At 38.9% G+C, this 14,443-nt stretch overlaps 1 protein-coding gene across 1 annotated transcript in view; it reads right to left on the bottom strand.

The window, feature by feature from the left end:
• The window catches only part of SMARCAD1 (SNF2 related chromatin remodeling ATPase with DExD box 1), a gene marked incomplete at its 3' end in the record, with an annotated part of 37,467 nt that overhangs the window by 22,808 nt on the left and 216 nt on the right, over positions 1–14,443 (bottom strand). Inside the window, exons 2-6 of the mRNA XM_080635904.1 lie at positions 13,851–14,092; positions 7,973–8,149; positions 4,767–4,941; positions 2,462–2,639; positions 1,351–1,408 (exon numbers count right to left, since the gene is read on the bottom strand). Of these exons, the coding sequence (XP_080492030.1) occupies positions 1,351–1,408; positions 2,462–2,639; positions 4,767–4,941; positions 7,973–8,149; positions 13,851–14,043 (781 nt within the window). The 5' untranslated portion in view covers positions 14,044–14,092. The remainder of the gene's footprint in view (positions 1–1,350; positions 1,409–2,461; positions 2,640–4,766; positions 4,942–7,972; positions 8,150–13,850; positions 14,093–14,443) is intronic.

The raw sequence follows: 14,443 nt of genomic DNA, 5'->3' as shown, positions 1-14,443 counted from the left end.
ACCCTTGAAAAGTACCCATATTTTTCCAGGAAGGGATTTCCAGGGGCAGCAGCACTCAAAACTAGTGTGTCCCTCAAAAATATGTTCGCTTTCGTTTTCTATTGCCAGCATCTAAGAAGTCCCATTTATAGAAACTGATCACAGTGGAAACATCAAAATGTTGGTCTGGTTGGGTAAAAAAAAAGCTTTCTGATATTTGTTTAAAAAAAATCTTTGAAGTTGTATATAAATATCAGAAGAAGAAAATATGGCAAGTACAATGAGGAACTGAATTAGCAATAGATTTTCTACTTTAGAGAGGGATTAAAACTGTTCTCCCTCAGCACATGAGCATCCTAGACATGTTGCTTCAAAATCCATAGGATACTGCATGAAAAGACACATTAACCACTTAGAACAACTAAAGTAATCAAGAGAGATCATAATTAGCTTTTCAATCATCTCCAAACCACGAAGACATCTCAGGAAAACTGTGCAACAACTGAACTGCATTTGGAATCTTCAGCTTTTTATAATGATGTTAATATTCATGCCAACCTTCCCTTCTTCCCCCACCTACCCCAGTACATCAGTCAGAAAGATTAATACAAAAGCAAGAGATTTAACCCTGGATTTAGGAGATGTCAAGAAGCAAACCCAAAGCTCAAGAACTACGACCCTTTTCATGCTTACCATTTCCTACAAACTCACATATCAAGTGCTGGGTTTTTTTGTTTTGTTGTTTTGGGTTTTTTTTGATAACAGCATGAGACTGCATAAATTCAGATGCAGAATAAAAAAATCCTAAATAAGCTCTGAGGGCTGAAAGGCACAGTTTGGGGCACGTTTTGCTAGAGAACCATGGGGATTTGTCTAATATTTAAGACTAATGGTTCTTACGGAGAATTACAAGCAAGTGTTGAAGTCAACATGAAGAGAAAATTGTGATAGGCCTTGACACAAACAGTTATGAGTGGCTACATACTCAGTGTATTTTTTCCATATCACCACATTTCTTACCTACAACATTTATAATTACTATTGCTAGCCCATTACTATTTGCCCCAACTTCTGGGCAAGGAAGGAACCAGCAGGAACAGAATTCACTTCATGACACACATGTAAAGCAATCCTGGACTTCACGGCACAAACTCTCCTTTTTTGTTCTATTTTTTGGATTTTGGTCAACATCTTTTCATCTTTCCCTTTGCAAAGCCTGTCATTCCAGCTTTGTGATTGCAATAAAAAAACCGTAATAACTTTTAGCATGTGCTTTACCACTTTTTAAATACCTACCAGCAAAGTTTACTTTATTGAATTAGCTACAGCTCCTAAAGTTTGGTTTTGGGTTTTTGTCATTGTTAAACATACCTTCATAACTGAATTGCAAACCAGCAGCTTCATTCATTGTGTGTGCTGATTCCAACAACTGAAAAAAAAAAAAAAGACAGACAACTGCTAAGTGATGAGATTTAATCCAGTTGAACACAGGAGGACAACGATAAATCAGTGTGTATTAAAGTGTATTGAAATACACTTTAAGAAAAACACCTCAAAATTACAGGTATCATAAAATCCAAGCACAAAATTAACACTACCAAGTTAGCTAGACTGATCACATAAGCTGTATTTGGAAATACTTTTGAAAAAACCTACTGGAAAACATTTTAAACACAATCTCATTTTATTACCACCTTTTTCCCTACTTCAGACACACCATGCAGGTTTACTTAAAAGCTCTTTGTCAAAAGCTATTCTATGTTACTATCGCAAAACCAGATGATCCAAAAAACTAATTTCTTAACTCTGTCTGTGACTTACGGCACATTGGTTGATTTCCTGACAGTACACGCACAAAACTTATAACATGCTTCAAAGTTTATCTATACTTTGTTGCAGTCTTAGATTCTTTCTCTATCCAAGCGCAAACTCAAAATAGGTAACTTTTACAAATTATTTGGATGTTGAGACTTTCAGAATGCTTTTTGCAAGTGAGATAACTGCAACAGAAGCAAATGGCCTAAAAGTTACAAATACGAAAACACAAAATGAAGTTATGATGAATCCTGACTCACAAGTATCTGTCCGCATTTGTAAATGGCATCTCACTATTCTGCTATAATAAAAAAATTTCCTTTTCAAAAGGCTCATGATTTTTCCTTAATCGCCTTCACCAGTTGCATAGGGTTTGTCAGGACAGACTGTTCCAGATCTTTCATGAAGGAACAAGAGACTTGCCTAATATTTCTCTGTCTTCTTTCAAAAATGTTGTGGATATGCAACTGCAGACCAAAATTTGCACAGCCTCTATGTACTACAAAGTTCTGCTGATACAGGAGCTATCTTACACTCTCCTGAGAATAAATGCCATCAGCACTACATACAACTGAGTAGCACAACGCTGTTCCCTACAATAAAACCAAATGCTTAGGAAACCTGCCTATAGAACAGTCATGAAAATAAAGCAAGACAACATTATTACTTCTCGTAATTCTTGGTCACGTTTTTCAGGAAAAATGTCCTTCAGTGTTTGCAGTTTTGCAGCTCTGATGTCTTCCTTTACACTCTTCTTCACAGCTGACAGTGGATCCCCAGCGTAAGCCAACTGGGACAGCTCATCTTCAGACTCTTCATCAGACTGTTCAGAGCTATGGTCAGAGCTATGATGTATGGGGAAGTAGAAAGAAATAAAATTTATTTTTGCTTACGGAAGTTTTACTCTACCAGAACATCACCATAAACCAAAACCAATGGGATCTTTCAAAATGTGTTTAGATGCATTCACTAACACTGAATCAACTTGTACTCAAAGTAGTATCTCCAATTCAGAATAAAACAAAGCATATATAATTATGTACAGTCTTTTGTTCACAGTAAACACATTTCAACATTGCAACTGCCCTATCATTTCCTATGGGGGATCGACATCTAGATACTTGTCAACAGAGCCAGAGCTGTGCACATCAGAAATCTTGATCTCTTTGTATAATCACATTCTTACCAAGCAAGAAGGAACACTCACTTAACTGTTAAACAAGTATGACCCCAATCCACAAAAACTTGTGTGAGAGTTCTGCTTTTTTCCAACAGAGTCCACACAGTGACTCTGGTAGTAAAGCTTGCAGCACGCTTCCTTTAGGAAAGTTGTGCTTTATGCTCTAAACTTTCTGCTTTCTGAAGAAATAAGTATCCCTCATTCAGGATAAGTAGGGGCTGAGATACGCTGCAAAAAGATAAAAATTTGCAAACCTCCCAAACATTAGGTAACACATGCACCAAAATGCCCAGTCCAAGGACACTCGATTGACCAATTCTTTGCAAAGCCAGGCTAAATTCAGCACAAGCCAGAGCTCATAAACCTGGCCAGATCCAAGCTAACTCCTGCCATGCTCTCGAATTATTAGCTTTATTAGCTCAACTGAACACCACTTGTGAGACAGCTTACTGGGTTCAGCAGACATCGATTAGCACCCAAGCCAACGCACCATGCCAAAGTGTCAGGCACTAGGGTGCCTGGTGCATGAGAGCAGTGGCTACATAGGAATAATGATAAGTACAAGAGGATGTAACTTATGCTCATCTCTCCCACTAGGAGCCACTTTGCTGTCCGGCTCTCACCCTTGGTAATCAAAATACAGTTTAGAAATATCAAGCTGCGGCTCTGCAAGTTGGATCCTGCACAGATTATTAGTGTCACTACCATATGGTAAAAAACACTTGTAGTGCTTCCAAATCAGGTTGATCCCAGAAGCAGTGTTAACTATGTTCACACAGCACTGCACACAAGCCATCTCTGCATCCTTGCACAATCAATAACTTAAGCTACAGACAGAAAGGGGAGATCACTCTGCTAACTATTTTGCTTTTTCTTACAAAGTATCTCCCATAGGTTGAAACTTTGGGGAAGATGCATAAAAAAAAAATACAAGAATTTCTGCTCCAGCAAATCCATGTTTTGAGGGCTGAAAATCTGACAAGAGACTATGCCTGTTTGGGTTACTACTTCCCTAAAAGCTTTCCATAGATGAGTTCAGCTAGACTATCAAAATGCAGGTTAAGCCATCTTGTTTTGTATAGCACAAGAACATTTAAGGGGCACAGACAATTAGCACGTATCAGTCACACAGACATATAACTAGCGAGCAACAAATAGCAGGCATTTCTTCAAACCATTCCAGCTAGTTGCGGAAAATGTCTGTCTACATCTTGTCTCTCATGCATTCTCAATGCTGCCTTTTTAGCATCCACGCAAGTGACTGTAGAACACTGTTCTCTGCCCTTCTAGCTAATTCAAATACATAAATTTCCAAATCATAAAAAGAACAGTTTTCACTAAGCATAGCAAACAAATCAAGCAATCAACACTTAACTTCAGCTCTTATACTTCACACTGAAGCTCTACTTGCTTTCCTGTTATGATTTCAGAAAAAAATGAAACAAACTAAAAGCAACTCCAATATATGGTTTAAAACTTATAAAGCAAGTATTTTATGGTTAAGCTTTCTAATGCCATTAAGAGGATTTCAGAGGGGCAAACGCACAGACATACAATGAACATCACACATGTCATTCACTATTAGAGCACTCCTCCTTTTCAAGTGTGTTCTCTGAGAAAATGGCTTAAGAGCTGAATTATTCTTCTCTGGAACTCCAGTTAAGTTTATTTAGGGCAGGTAAATCACCAACCAGTAAACTAGAACCTAGCCTCTGATTTTCAATTCAGTATTTCAATTTAGAACATTGTATCAGGTTGCAGAAACATTACAGAAAACTGAATTAATGCATACATTACAACTGCATCGCTCTTTGGAGACCTGTTTTCTTTTGCACCACTGAAGCTTCTTGGTAGTTCACCTTCGCTGTCTGAAGACACATCTATATACTGTACCCCTCTTTGGTGCTTGAAATAGGGCTTTTTCTTTGGCCTCTTGTCCTCAGGAGTTTCGGGGATGGCAAAGTACCCTGTGGAAGCCATTTCAACAGGAGAAAAGATTGGAGACAATGACATATAACTCACGACTTCAAATATTTATCTGTACTTACAGCATTAGATAGCTATGATTTCTTCCTTATACACAGCAACCATTTAAACAGAACTCACATCCTCATGCATGGAAAATTCCTGTAAGCTGTATTCCTTTACGTATTAACTTACCTGGCAAGAGAGCCTCAGCCCTCTTACATCAAACAAATAATTTTTACACTGCGAAGTTTACGTGATCATGTATTTTATGTTAATAACTACTCATAAATACACTTTTACTTTTGGAAAAATTAATAATCAACAAAGTCATCTGAAATAACTTCCAGGTCGATCAGGACACAGATAGAAACATACTGGTGTATCTGATGGCTGATTCATGGTCTCCTTGTCTTGATAGTTTTTCTAAAGGGAACATCAGTATTATACTGCAGAAAACTAGGAAGCTACCCTGAGGAACTTGACAGGAGTCGCAACTCCTACAGCGATATAATCTATTTAGCCAGTCTTTTCCACATGATGCTCTAGATGATTCTTAACAAGGAAGCTTAGCATATGGAAGGATGCTTTGTGTTACACATGAAGCATCAGCATATACAGAATCTGTATGTAACCAAGATATGTCCCTGTGAAGACACCTCATGAATCATATACTACCTTCAGTGACACTAGCAAAATTGACCTACTATGTGTGCATTAGCATGCATTAACTTTTCCATTTTGAACATGCTTGTAAGACAAACGAAAGCATAAGCAGTCTATTCATATAATTCCTGAATTAGTTATAAATAACAAATGGTTAAGTTCCCTAATGTCAGCTACACCTGAAACCAACTCCATGCACGTATCTAGATGAAGAAAACATGACCACACAGGTCTTGAACCTAAAGCACAGACAGAATTGGAATACAGTAAACAAAATCAAAAAGCCTACGCTTTACTAGACTTTGCCCTCTTTCAGTAGAGTACCAAAGGCAGCTAAGGCACAGTATGCTCTAACTATATACATGGTGTATTCAACTAAAACTCTTGATGCTCCCATATAAGCCTGGGCAAGCCTATGGAGGCTAGAACTGTCCTGATACAATCTTTAGAAAACTGTAAGGAAAAAATATAATTTAGTTGATAAATGTAGACTTGAACACACAGCTTCTAGCTCTTCTGTCTCTAAACCTGCATTAAAGAGAACTAAACATTGTGGCACTACTGTCACCCCTTAAGTGTGCTATTTCATGTCAGTAATTGAAGAAAAGCATTCAAGGCATTTTGCAAAAGGCATGAGCCAAGAACTGTACTTAGCCTGACCCAGTGCAGCAGCCCCATACAGTCAAGACTTCACTCCTTTCTACCACTTTACCATTTTTACAGCCAGTGCTGGAAAGAAAGAACAGTTGGCAAGCTGAGTAATTCTGTTTAAGACCAGACAAATTACGGACCCCAGAGGCATACGACTGAAGAGAGGAAGAACACATGGAGCAGAGAATGTGACAGCTGCAGAAAGCATTTTCCACATGAAAGTAATCTTGCAGAAAATAAATTTAAAATAACCCACAGTGACAGCATTTGATGGAAGCAAAGATAACTCCTAAAAGTACAAGCAATCTGCTGACATGGGAAACTACCAGTAATACTGGCTTTGAAAGAGAAAGGTACCCAACAAACTAAAAAACATGGCACACTAGTGAAATGGAAGAACCCGAACATGGAGCTTAACACTGGTTAAAGGAATGGGACCGAGTGCAACTCAAGCTTCTTTAACACCCATGAGGAAGTGTAACCAGGCATTAACGTCCATTAATGTCTCCATTCCAGTTTGGAAACAGAGAAAACAAGAACAGCACATAATTATTGTCATCTCAGCTTTTAATTCATGAAAGACCGTCACAGTCTGCCACAGAGTTACTTACAACAAGAATTGTCTTGTTTCAGCATCCTATTTCACCAGAGAAACCCTTGTTTTAATTTCTATCTAAAAACCTCTATTATCTGGCATTTCCGTATTTCTTACTGACCAGGTTTAATAATGGCTTTGCCTTTCTTTAGTGGCAAAGAAGAATCTGCTTCCCTAGGGACCACCAAGTTGTATCTCTTATCTGCTACTACCCTGCCTCCAGTCACTTGCCTGCTCAAGAACCAAGACACACAAATGATGGCCGCCTCCTGCTTCCCTTCTGGCTGCAAACACACACAACAGGGAACCTTCCAGTCGCTGGCTTTAGACACCCAGTCCCCCCAGGATAGAGCCTCAGTCTCCTCATTAGCTGTCAGCCGACAGGGCCCGCACCACACTTCAGTTGTCAGCACAGCCCTCCTTGCACAGGCTCACAGACACACGCCATGATCTCTCCACTCTCTACCTTGTGGCTGGCACTAGGTTCCTCATCTTGGGCTGGCCCATGCATAAATGAGCAACTGAGATCCTCTGGTCCCTCCCTGGCTTCCCAGGCTACTGCATCTGTTAGTTGTTATACTCCTGGTATCCTCACTGCCTGTGCAGGGGACACACAGCAGGTGGCATCATAGATAACGCAGGCCTCCATGTCCCATGCTGGCTGTCACATGATTTTCCACTCACTGTGGTACTCCAGCTGATGGCACCCCAGGCATATGTGCCCAGGTGACCCTTGGTCCTTATCCAGAGGTCCCCTTATCCTAGTCCTTATACACAGAAAAGATTCCCCTTACCCAGGAATGTAGCTAGAACATGATTTTCACAAGGATGAACATGAACAGCGCATGGCCAGACGAGTACACTGACTTATTTACATGCAACTAACCCCCATTACCCAGTTATCCCTCTATTTTCCCCACTTGCTCCTCATCAAACTACTCTGATCCTTCAATTTTTCCACCTTCAGCTCCTCCCTTAAGCATCCCATAGTAATCTTTGTACAAACCTGAGCAGCTTTTACTATGCATCTTGCATACCCCCAAAGGTAGCAGCCCCCCTCAGTCACAACAATGCTCCCAAAAGCCTTGCTGTTACTGCACAATGGTGGGAAGCATCCTTACCTAAATCATGAGGCTGTGGGCCCTCCTGTGACAGGCTTGGAAGAAGCCAGGGAAAGACCATTCCCCCAGCTGGGTTATTCAGGCTCCCGCCACCCACCACCATGCCTCTGTGCAAAGACTGATCCCACCTATGTGGCCGGTACTGAATAAACAGGAGTTCTCCATTGTTGATAGTACCTAAGAAGATGGGTGTTAACACAGAGCAAGAGGGAAAAGAGTTAGAGAAAAAATAGCTATGGTTTTTAACAGCCTCAGTGAAGAATGACAGTAATATACTCCAATTTTGACGCATAAAAATAGACTCCACTCATTTCCCACATCAAAGATATTTGCATCATGAATAAGAAGAGACTAAACCAGGCACAATAATTATGTAAATATGTAAACACAGGGAAAGTTTAGGAGAGTCAGCTACAAAACTGCCAGTAGAGTTTTAATCATGTATCTGTCAGTGTTAAGTCCTCATGTAAAAGGACTTCTCATACCCATAATGCAAATACAGTATCATGGGCATCCTCTCCCCTCTAGCACATCAATCCTTTCTTAAAGCTCACATGCCTATAATCCAAACACCAATGGTGCTTTCTCAGCTGTTAACTCTGGAACCATAATTTCAGCTGGAAATAAAGCTAATTTCTTCTGCCTTTGTCCACTAAGGCAGAAACTTGTTGAGACAGGCTGCTATAAAGCATAATGCTAGTTTTCAAAGACGATTTGCCAGCAGAGACTAGACACAGGAGAGGCTAAAATAAATTAATCTGATAATCAAATGCAGAAATGAGCTAACATGGTGTCTAATTCCTTAGAAGGCCTCAATTTTAATTGTTAAAATAAAAACCTAAACCTTTTCTAATGTTTGAAAACATGACAGAGAATTATTATAACGATTTCTGGCACAGGCGCAGTCTCACTTTGAAAAGTAATCTTGTCATCTTGAAAAGCCCATACACATGTAAACTTAGGCCCAAAAATTTCTACTCATGAGGCAGTAACACACTGTCCCAAGACAGGCCTTCCTGTAACCAAGACCAACATGTGTTCAGTAGGAAGTTCCTCAGCAGTACCTTCGTCTATGCATGTCTGGAAGGAGAGGTGCTGTCCTTGACAGAGTTGCTTTGCTTTATCTGAAAACTATTTAATACAGGAGAAGAGCAAGAGAAACCTTGGGAAACATATCAAATGTTTTTATTACATTTAAACATAAAGAAGCAGGCAAATTTATTTCAGTAATTTCTGTCTAGCAAAGAAAAATAAAGCAGAAAAATTCTGAAGATTATAAAGTTGGGCTAGCCAAGAAAGGGTTATCACAATAGGACAAAAATGCAAGATGCATAAAAAGCTGTAAACGGAAATATCAAAACAGGTCTATAAGAAGCAAGAAGTTCACATCTCAGCTGAATTAACAAAATTGATCCATCCAGTTTTCATGATCTTTGCCCTCTAGGCTAAATTATATTTCAAATATATTCCTTCTGCAAGCAGCACGACATGGAAATGACAGGTACTTACAACAGCCTTGCTAAGCAGCTTGTTGGATTTGTTGGGTTTTTTTATTTGGCTGGCTGGTTTTAGTTGTTTGGGGATTTTTTTAAGGCAACAAAAACCCCAAACACAAACAAGGAAAGTTTACAAAAACAACACAAGTCTTTAAAATAATTTTATTCTTTACAATATAATCCTTAGGAGAGATTTAAAGAGCATTTAAGTGTTTCACTTGGCAACTTCTCATTTTATTTTTACATAACTATCCACTCTTCATGACAACTCCTAATTCCTACACCTATGAAATGCTGAGTTGCCTGGAAAAAGCATTCTCCCTCTTTTCCACTTATTCCACTGAACAGAACCCCTTATTAATGGGGAAGGAAGGGGAGAAGAACGGGAATCCCATATGTAAGATGGAGTCAGTCATCATGTTCAGAGCAAATTATACCCTGGTAGAGTAGTAACAGACTAAACAGTTATTTCCACAGCATGTAATTATTGAAGGCACAATTTCTTGATTATATGCAATTACAACGGACTATTAAGGAATGCCTGCAATCATAAAACCAGTGTTCGACTCTACTAAGGAAACACAAAAGTACCCCTACACTGGAGCTGTAAACAACAGCAGAAGTAAGTTGAGTTTTGTTTTATCATACAAAAAGACTCCATGAGAATAACTAGATCAAACTGCCTTTGATTATATGGAGTGTTAAATTATGGATAAAGGTATTCAAATGCAACCACTTTTATAATGTTAAAGCAAATAATTTGCTTTGTTTAGTCATTAAATGCAGAGCTTCAACTACTCTTGAAAAACCTTTACCTTGAATTTTATTGTTTACTCCCGTTCTAAAATCAGGCTCACTACAGTCTTTTGGGAAGCATATACCTAGGGCAGAGCCATAATACACTGACCCATACGCTCTATAATTCTAAATATAGCCTTCTACACAAACCATACCTCTCATTCTGAGAAAGCCAGCCTTTTCTCTCCCATTGAAAACAAAACTTCGGTAACACTTAGAGGCTTACCACATTTACTAACATTGCACAACAAGCACTGTCAAACGGAAAGTAATTTCCCCCTAGTTTTGGAAAGCACTATCAAATGCATGCTGCTCAAGTCTACAAGAAAATTAATATTCCATTTTCAAAGGGTATTCTTTTTCATTTGCCAAAATAATTCTAAATATTAGTGTCGCTCTAAGGTGCTTCTCAAAGAGACCATTTTAAAATGATGATTACTTCAACATATCCTTCCATGAACCCTCAGAAAAGTTCACTAGGTAATGCAGTCATTGCTTTTTGCCAACTATGCTTTAAGTAGAATTATACTGTACAAATTGTGACATAAGCAGAAGACAGGACTTCCTCAGTTCATTAAGAAAATTACACCAGGAAATAATAAAAGCAGGAGTCCCAGTGCAAGTGAATGATGTGACACCCTCAACATCATAACCTGGAAATGCAGTCATTCGGATTATATATTTGAATAGTACAGAGAAGGTATCAACACAATCAAACATCAATAACAGGATTATATACAGTCATTTAATTTCATCCACAATTTCAATTACAACTGTCATAGCTTTGTAAAGCACATTTTTTGAATACAAATCCCATTTTGAAATTCATGATCAAAATTATTCTAATTTGTATAGTTCTAATACAGTTCTGCTCCTTTTATACAATTGGAATAGTCTCAGTACACCAAGCTATTTACATAATTATAAGCACCTAATTGCTAATTAAGAAGATAACCTGTTTTCTAACAGACCAATACAAGCCAAATGTATGTATTATTTAGTAAACAATACTTTCTTTTTTTTTTTTTAACAGAAAATTATAGCACAGCACTTCAACACACTTCCCAACTCTTTACAGAGGTATCTTTCCGATATAACTTTGTAACTGCCCCCATAGTTGGTTTCTACCCCTCAGTTAACTGTTCAGAATCACCACCTACAACTCGACTGCAAAGTCACTGCAAGCCTGTGTAATTTTGAATATGCAAGTGTATAAAGATGACCAATTCTTACTCATCATGCAACAAATTGCTTATTAAAGTAGAAGGTAAACACGTTCAATACAAAACAACAAGAAGCATTACACACATTTACACCCAGGGTGCAGAACAATTTACCAATATTGTCTGTTCTGGAAAAACAAAACAAAATATTTAGCTAAACAGATAATGGTGTTTCATGACACAGAACAGACATCACCTGGCTGTTTTTTCCAAGATGACTGAAAATAACAGTATCTTTTTGGTGATGCATATTTCAGGATACTTGACAAAACAGACACCTAAAGAAATCCCTAGGAAATTACACTGAACCATTTGCACTCTTGAAGGAAAAAATCTGATTTTGGAATTCTTTTTACGCATACAATATGATTGCATGATACCAAATGAAACAGGACCAAAAAAAAAAAACAAAAAAAAAAACCCACAGCTATTTTATGTAATTTTTTGCTCCTCTAAGTATAAAAAGTATTACAAGTATTGCTACAGTAAATAACTCCGAGTTATGAATTTAGCAGCAAAGCAGAGAGTGCCATAAACTGGTGATCTCTGTACATCTTCCACTATAATTCAAGAAGGAAAAAAAAAAAACAGTCTGTTTTGTTTGAACCAAAGCAAGAAAACTTGTCTTCCTGTTGCTAATTCGGAAACAATGACAGGCATCTCCTAATCAAATCTAGTCTCCTCTTTTACATCTAAATGCCTCATACCCTGCAGACAAAATCTAAATGGTTTAATTTCGCTTAACTTGTAGAAAATGTTATCTGGCTTTTTAAATGGTTATCTCCTTTCAATGGGTTATGTATGATGTATAAGTAAGTGGAAAAAGAAGTCACCAAATCACACCATCTTCTTTAAACATTCGGTATCTGTGAAGGACAAAACATTATGCAAAGTACTAGTAACTACATCTCAATTTAAAAATCTTAATAAGCATCCCAGTCCTACATCAGGATCTGTGTCCATGGATTCTTATTTAAGTCAGCTACTTGCTGTAATTTTGCCTGCACATCTACTGTACTCTGTTTAACTGGTAGCTAACATGATCTTCCGCTAGTTTTCCTCACAATTAGCCTTCCACAGCAGTTCCTCTTTTAGGCTGCCCTTTATCTTTGCTTTTATTGCCTACCTAAACTCACAGTCATGCCTCCAAATTGGAGATGACATCTCTTCTCCTCCTCAGTACTACCCACACACTTCCCCTGACAAAGACAAGTCCACAGCAGATTAGAGGAAAAGATGTAATATTAAAAAAATAAATCGCAAGGATAAATAAGCCATAAAACCAACAGCACCATTCATTACTTCACATCTATGTTCACAGCTCAAGAAGGGTATCCGCATTTGGTCACTTCTACACCACACAAGACAGTTGACTTACCACAAACAGGAAGATGACACCTGTTCCAAAGTGCACTTCCTCAGAGTACCAGTTTTTCATGCAGCCTATTACAAAGCACACACATGCAGAAGCCACAACTAACAGCTGCTCAGGTTAATACCAACTGATACTGTTGCTCCATTACTAAATGAATAGTCAAAAGTCTGTATGATCTCTCCAATAATACTAGTATGTTGACATCTACATCACACGGAATGTCCAAAATGTATAAAATAATCAGCAACAAACAATTTTTGTTCTTCCATTCTTACTCCTTCAGTAACAGGAAAGCTACTGGTGAATGTGATTATACAGTTGACAGCCACTACAGTTTATTAGTAGTAACTAATTAGAGTATCAACCAAGCAAACCAATAAATTACTACATACGAAGTTTTTCACTTTTCATTGTTCCATGAAAACCACAAGCTACTGTCAGAAAAAACACAGCTACAAAACTATTAATGCAATCAGCTTGTGAGAATCAGCAGCAGCTTGCTCAGCTCCTTACAAAACCAGGCCCAACCAAAAATAAACTGTTTTCTTTTCAGTTTCATCTGTGATATTCCACACTGCATTAACCTAGAACTCTAGTGAAAAGGGTATGCCTATGTAGTGTTGTATTTATCAGACAACTAAAAGGGTTTTTTTTTTATTTTGAAAACCCTGAATTAGTGTAAGATAAGTACCAATAAAGATAATAAAAAGTATACTTGAAACATTTAAATTGTAGCTGCTTTGTTCAACTGAAAAAAAAAAAAAAAAATCATTTCAGCTTTAGCTATCAGAATGTTTCTGACTTGACTGTAAACGCACAGGTTCAATTAGAGCAAGCACTGTTACAAATACGGATGTTTTTGTGAAAACTGCTGTAACGTACATATGCACAGAAAAGCACATACTATTTACAAAATAAATTACATTTATTTCTAGTAATGATGTGCTTACACTGTTCTTACACCACATGCAAAACACCGGACTCACCAGATTTCCCTGTCACATCCGAAGCTGGAGCATCCGACTCGCTGCTGTCATCTGTAGCTTCACCCTCATCACCTCCAGCAGCACCGCTCGCTGCACCAGAGTTAACTGCTGGCACCTTGGCTGCCAAAGGACACTGATCGGTGGCTTTTCGCTTCCGCTCAAAGCGAAAGCGGTCCAAATTGTAGAAACTCATTTTCACCTCTCAGTCCCGCTTGCAGGAGGCAACACAGGCCGGGCAGTTTCTGTAGGAAAAGTCAGGAAAAGGCTGCCGGGCTGATCAGATGCAGCCCGGGAAGACGCCAGCGAAGTGTCGGGCAGCTGGAGGCCCCGCCGGCCAGGCGTTCTCGAACTCGTGCCCACATTCCAGCGGAAACGGCAAACGGCACCCACCTATGCTACCCGGCACTTGGAAGGCGCCCGTCCACCGCTGCTCACCTCTGCCCGCCCTTCTTCACCCCTGTCTGCCGGTGCCCACTCCTGCCCGCGATGCTTATTCCTGCCTGCCAATGCCCATTCCCTAGCAGCCGCCGTTTACCCCTTCTCGCCCTTGCCCGCCACCCTCCTCCTGCCCGCTGCTGCCCACTGCCGCTCGC

This window comes from Psittacula echo (assembly GCF_963264785.1).
Source record: "Psittacula echo genome assembly, chromosome: 1".
NCBI classification, from domain to species: Eukaryota; Metazoa; Chordata; class Aves; order Psittaciformes; family Psittacidae; genus Psittacula; species Psittacula echo.
Note: the sequence above shows the minus strand (reverse complement) of the source record. Positions and strands in the feature narration are given on the sequence as shown.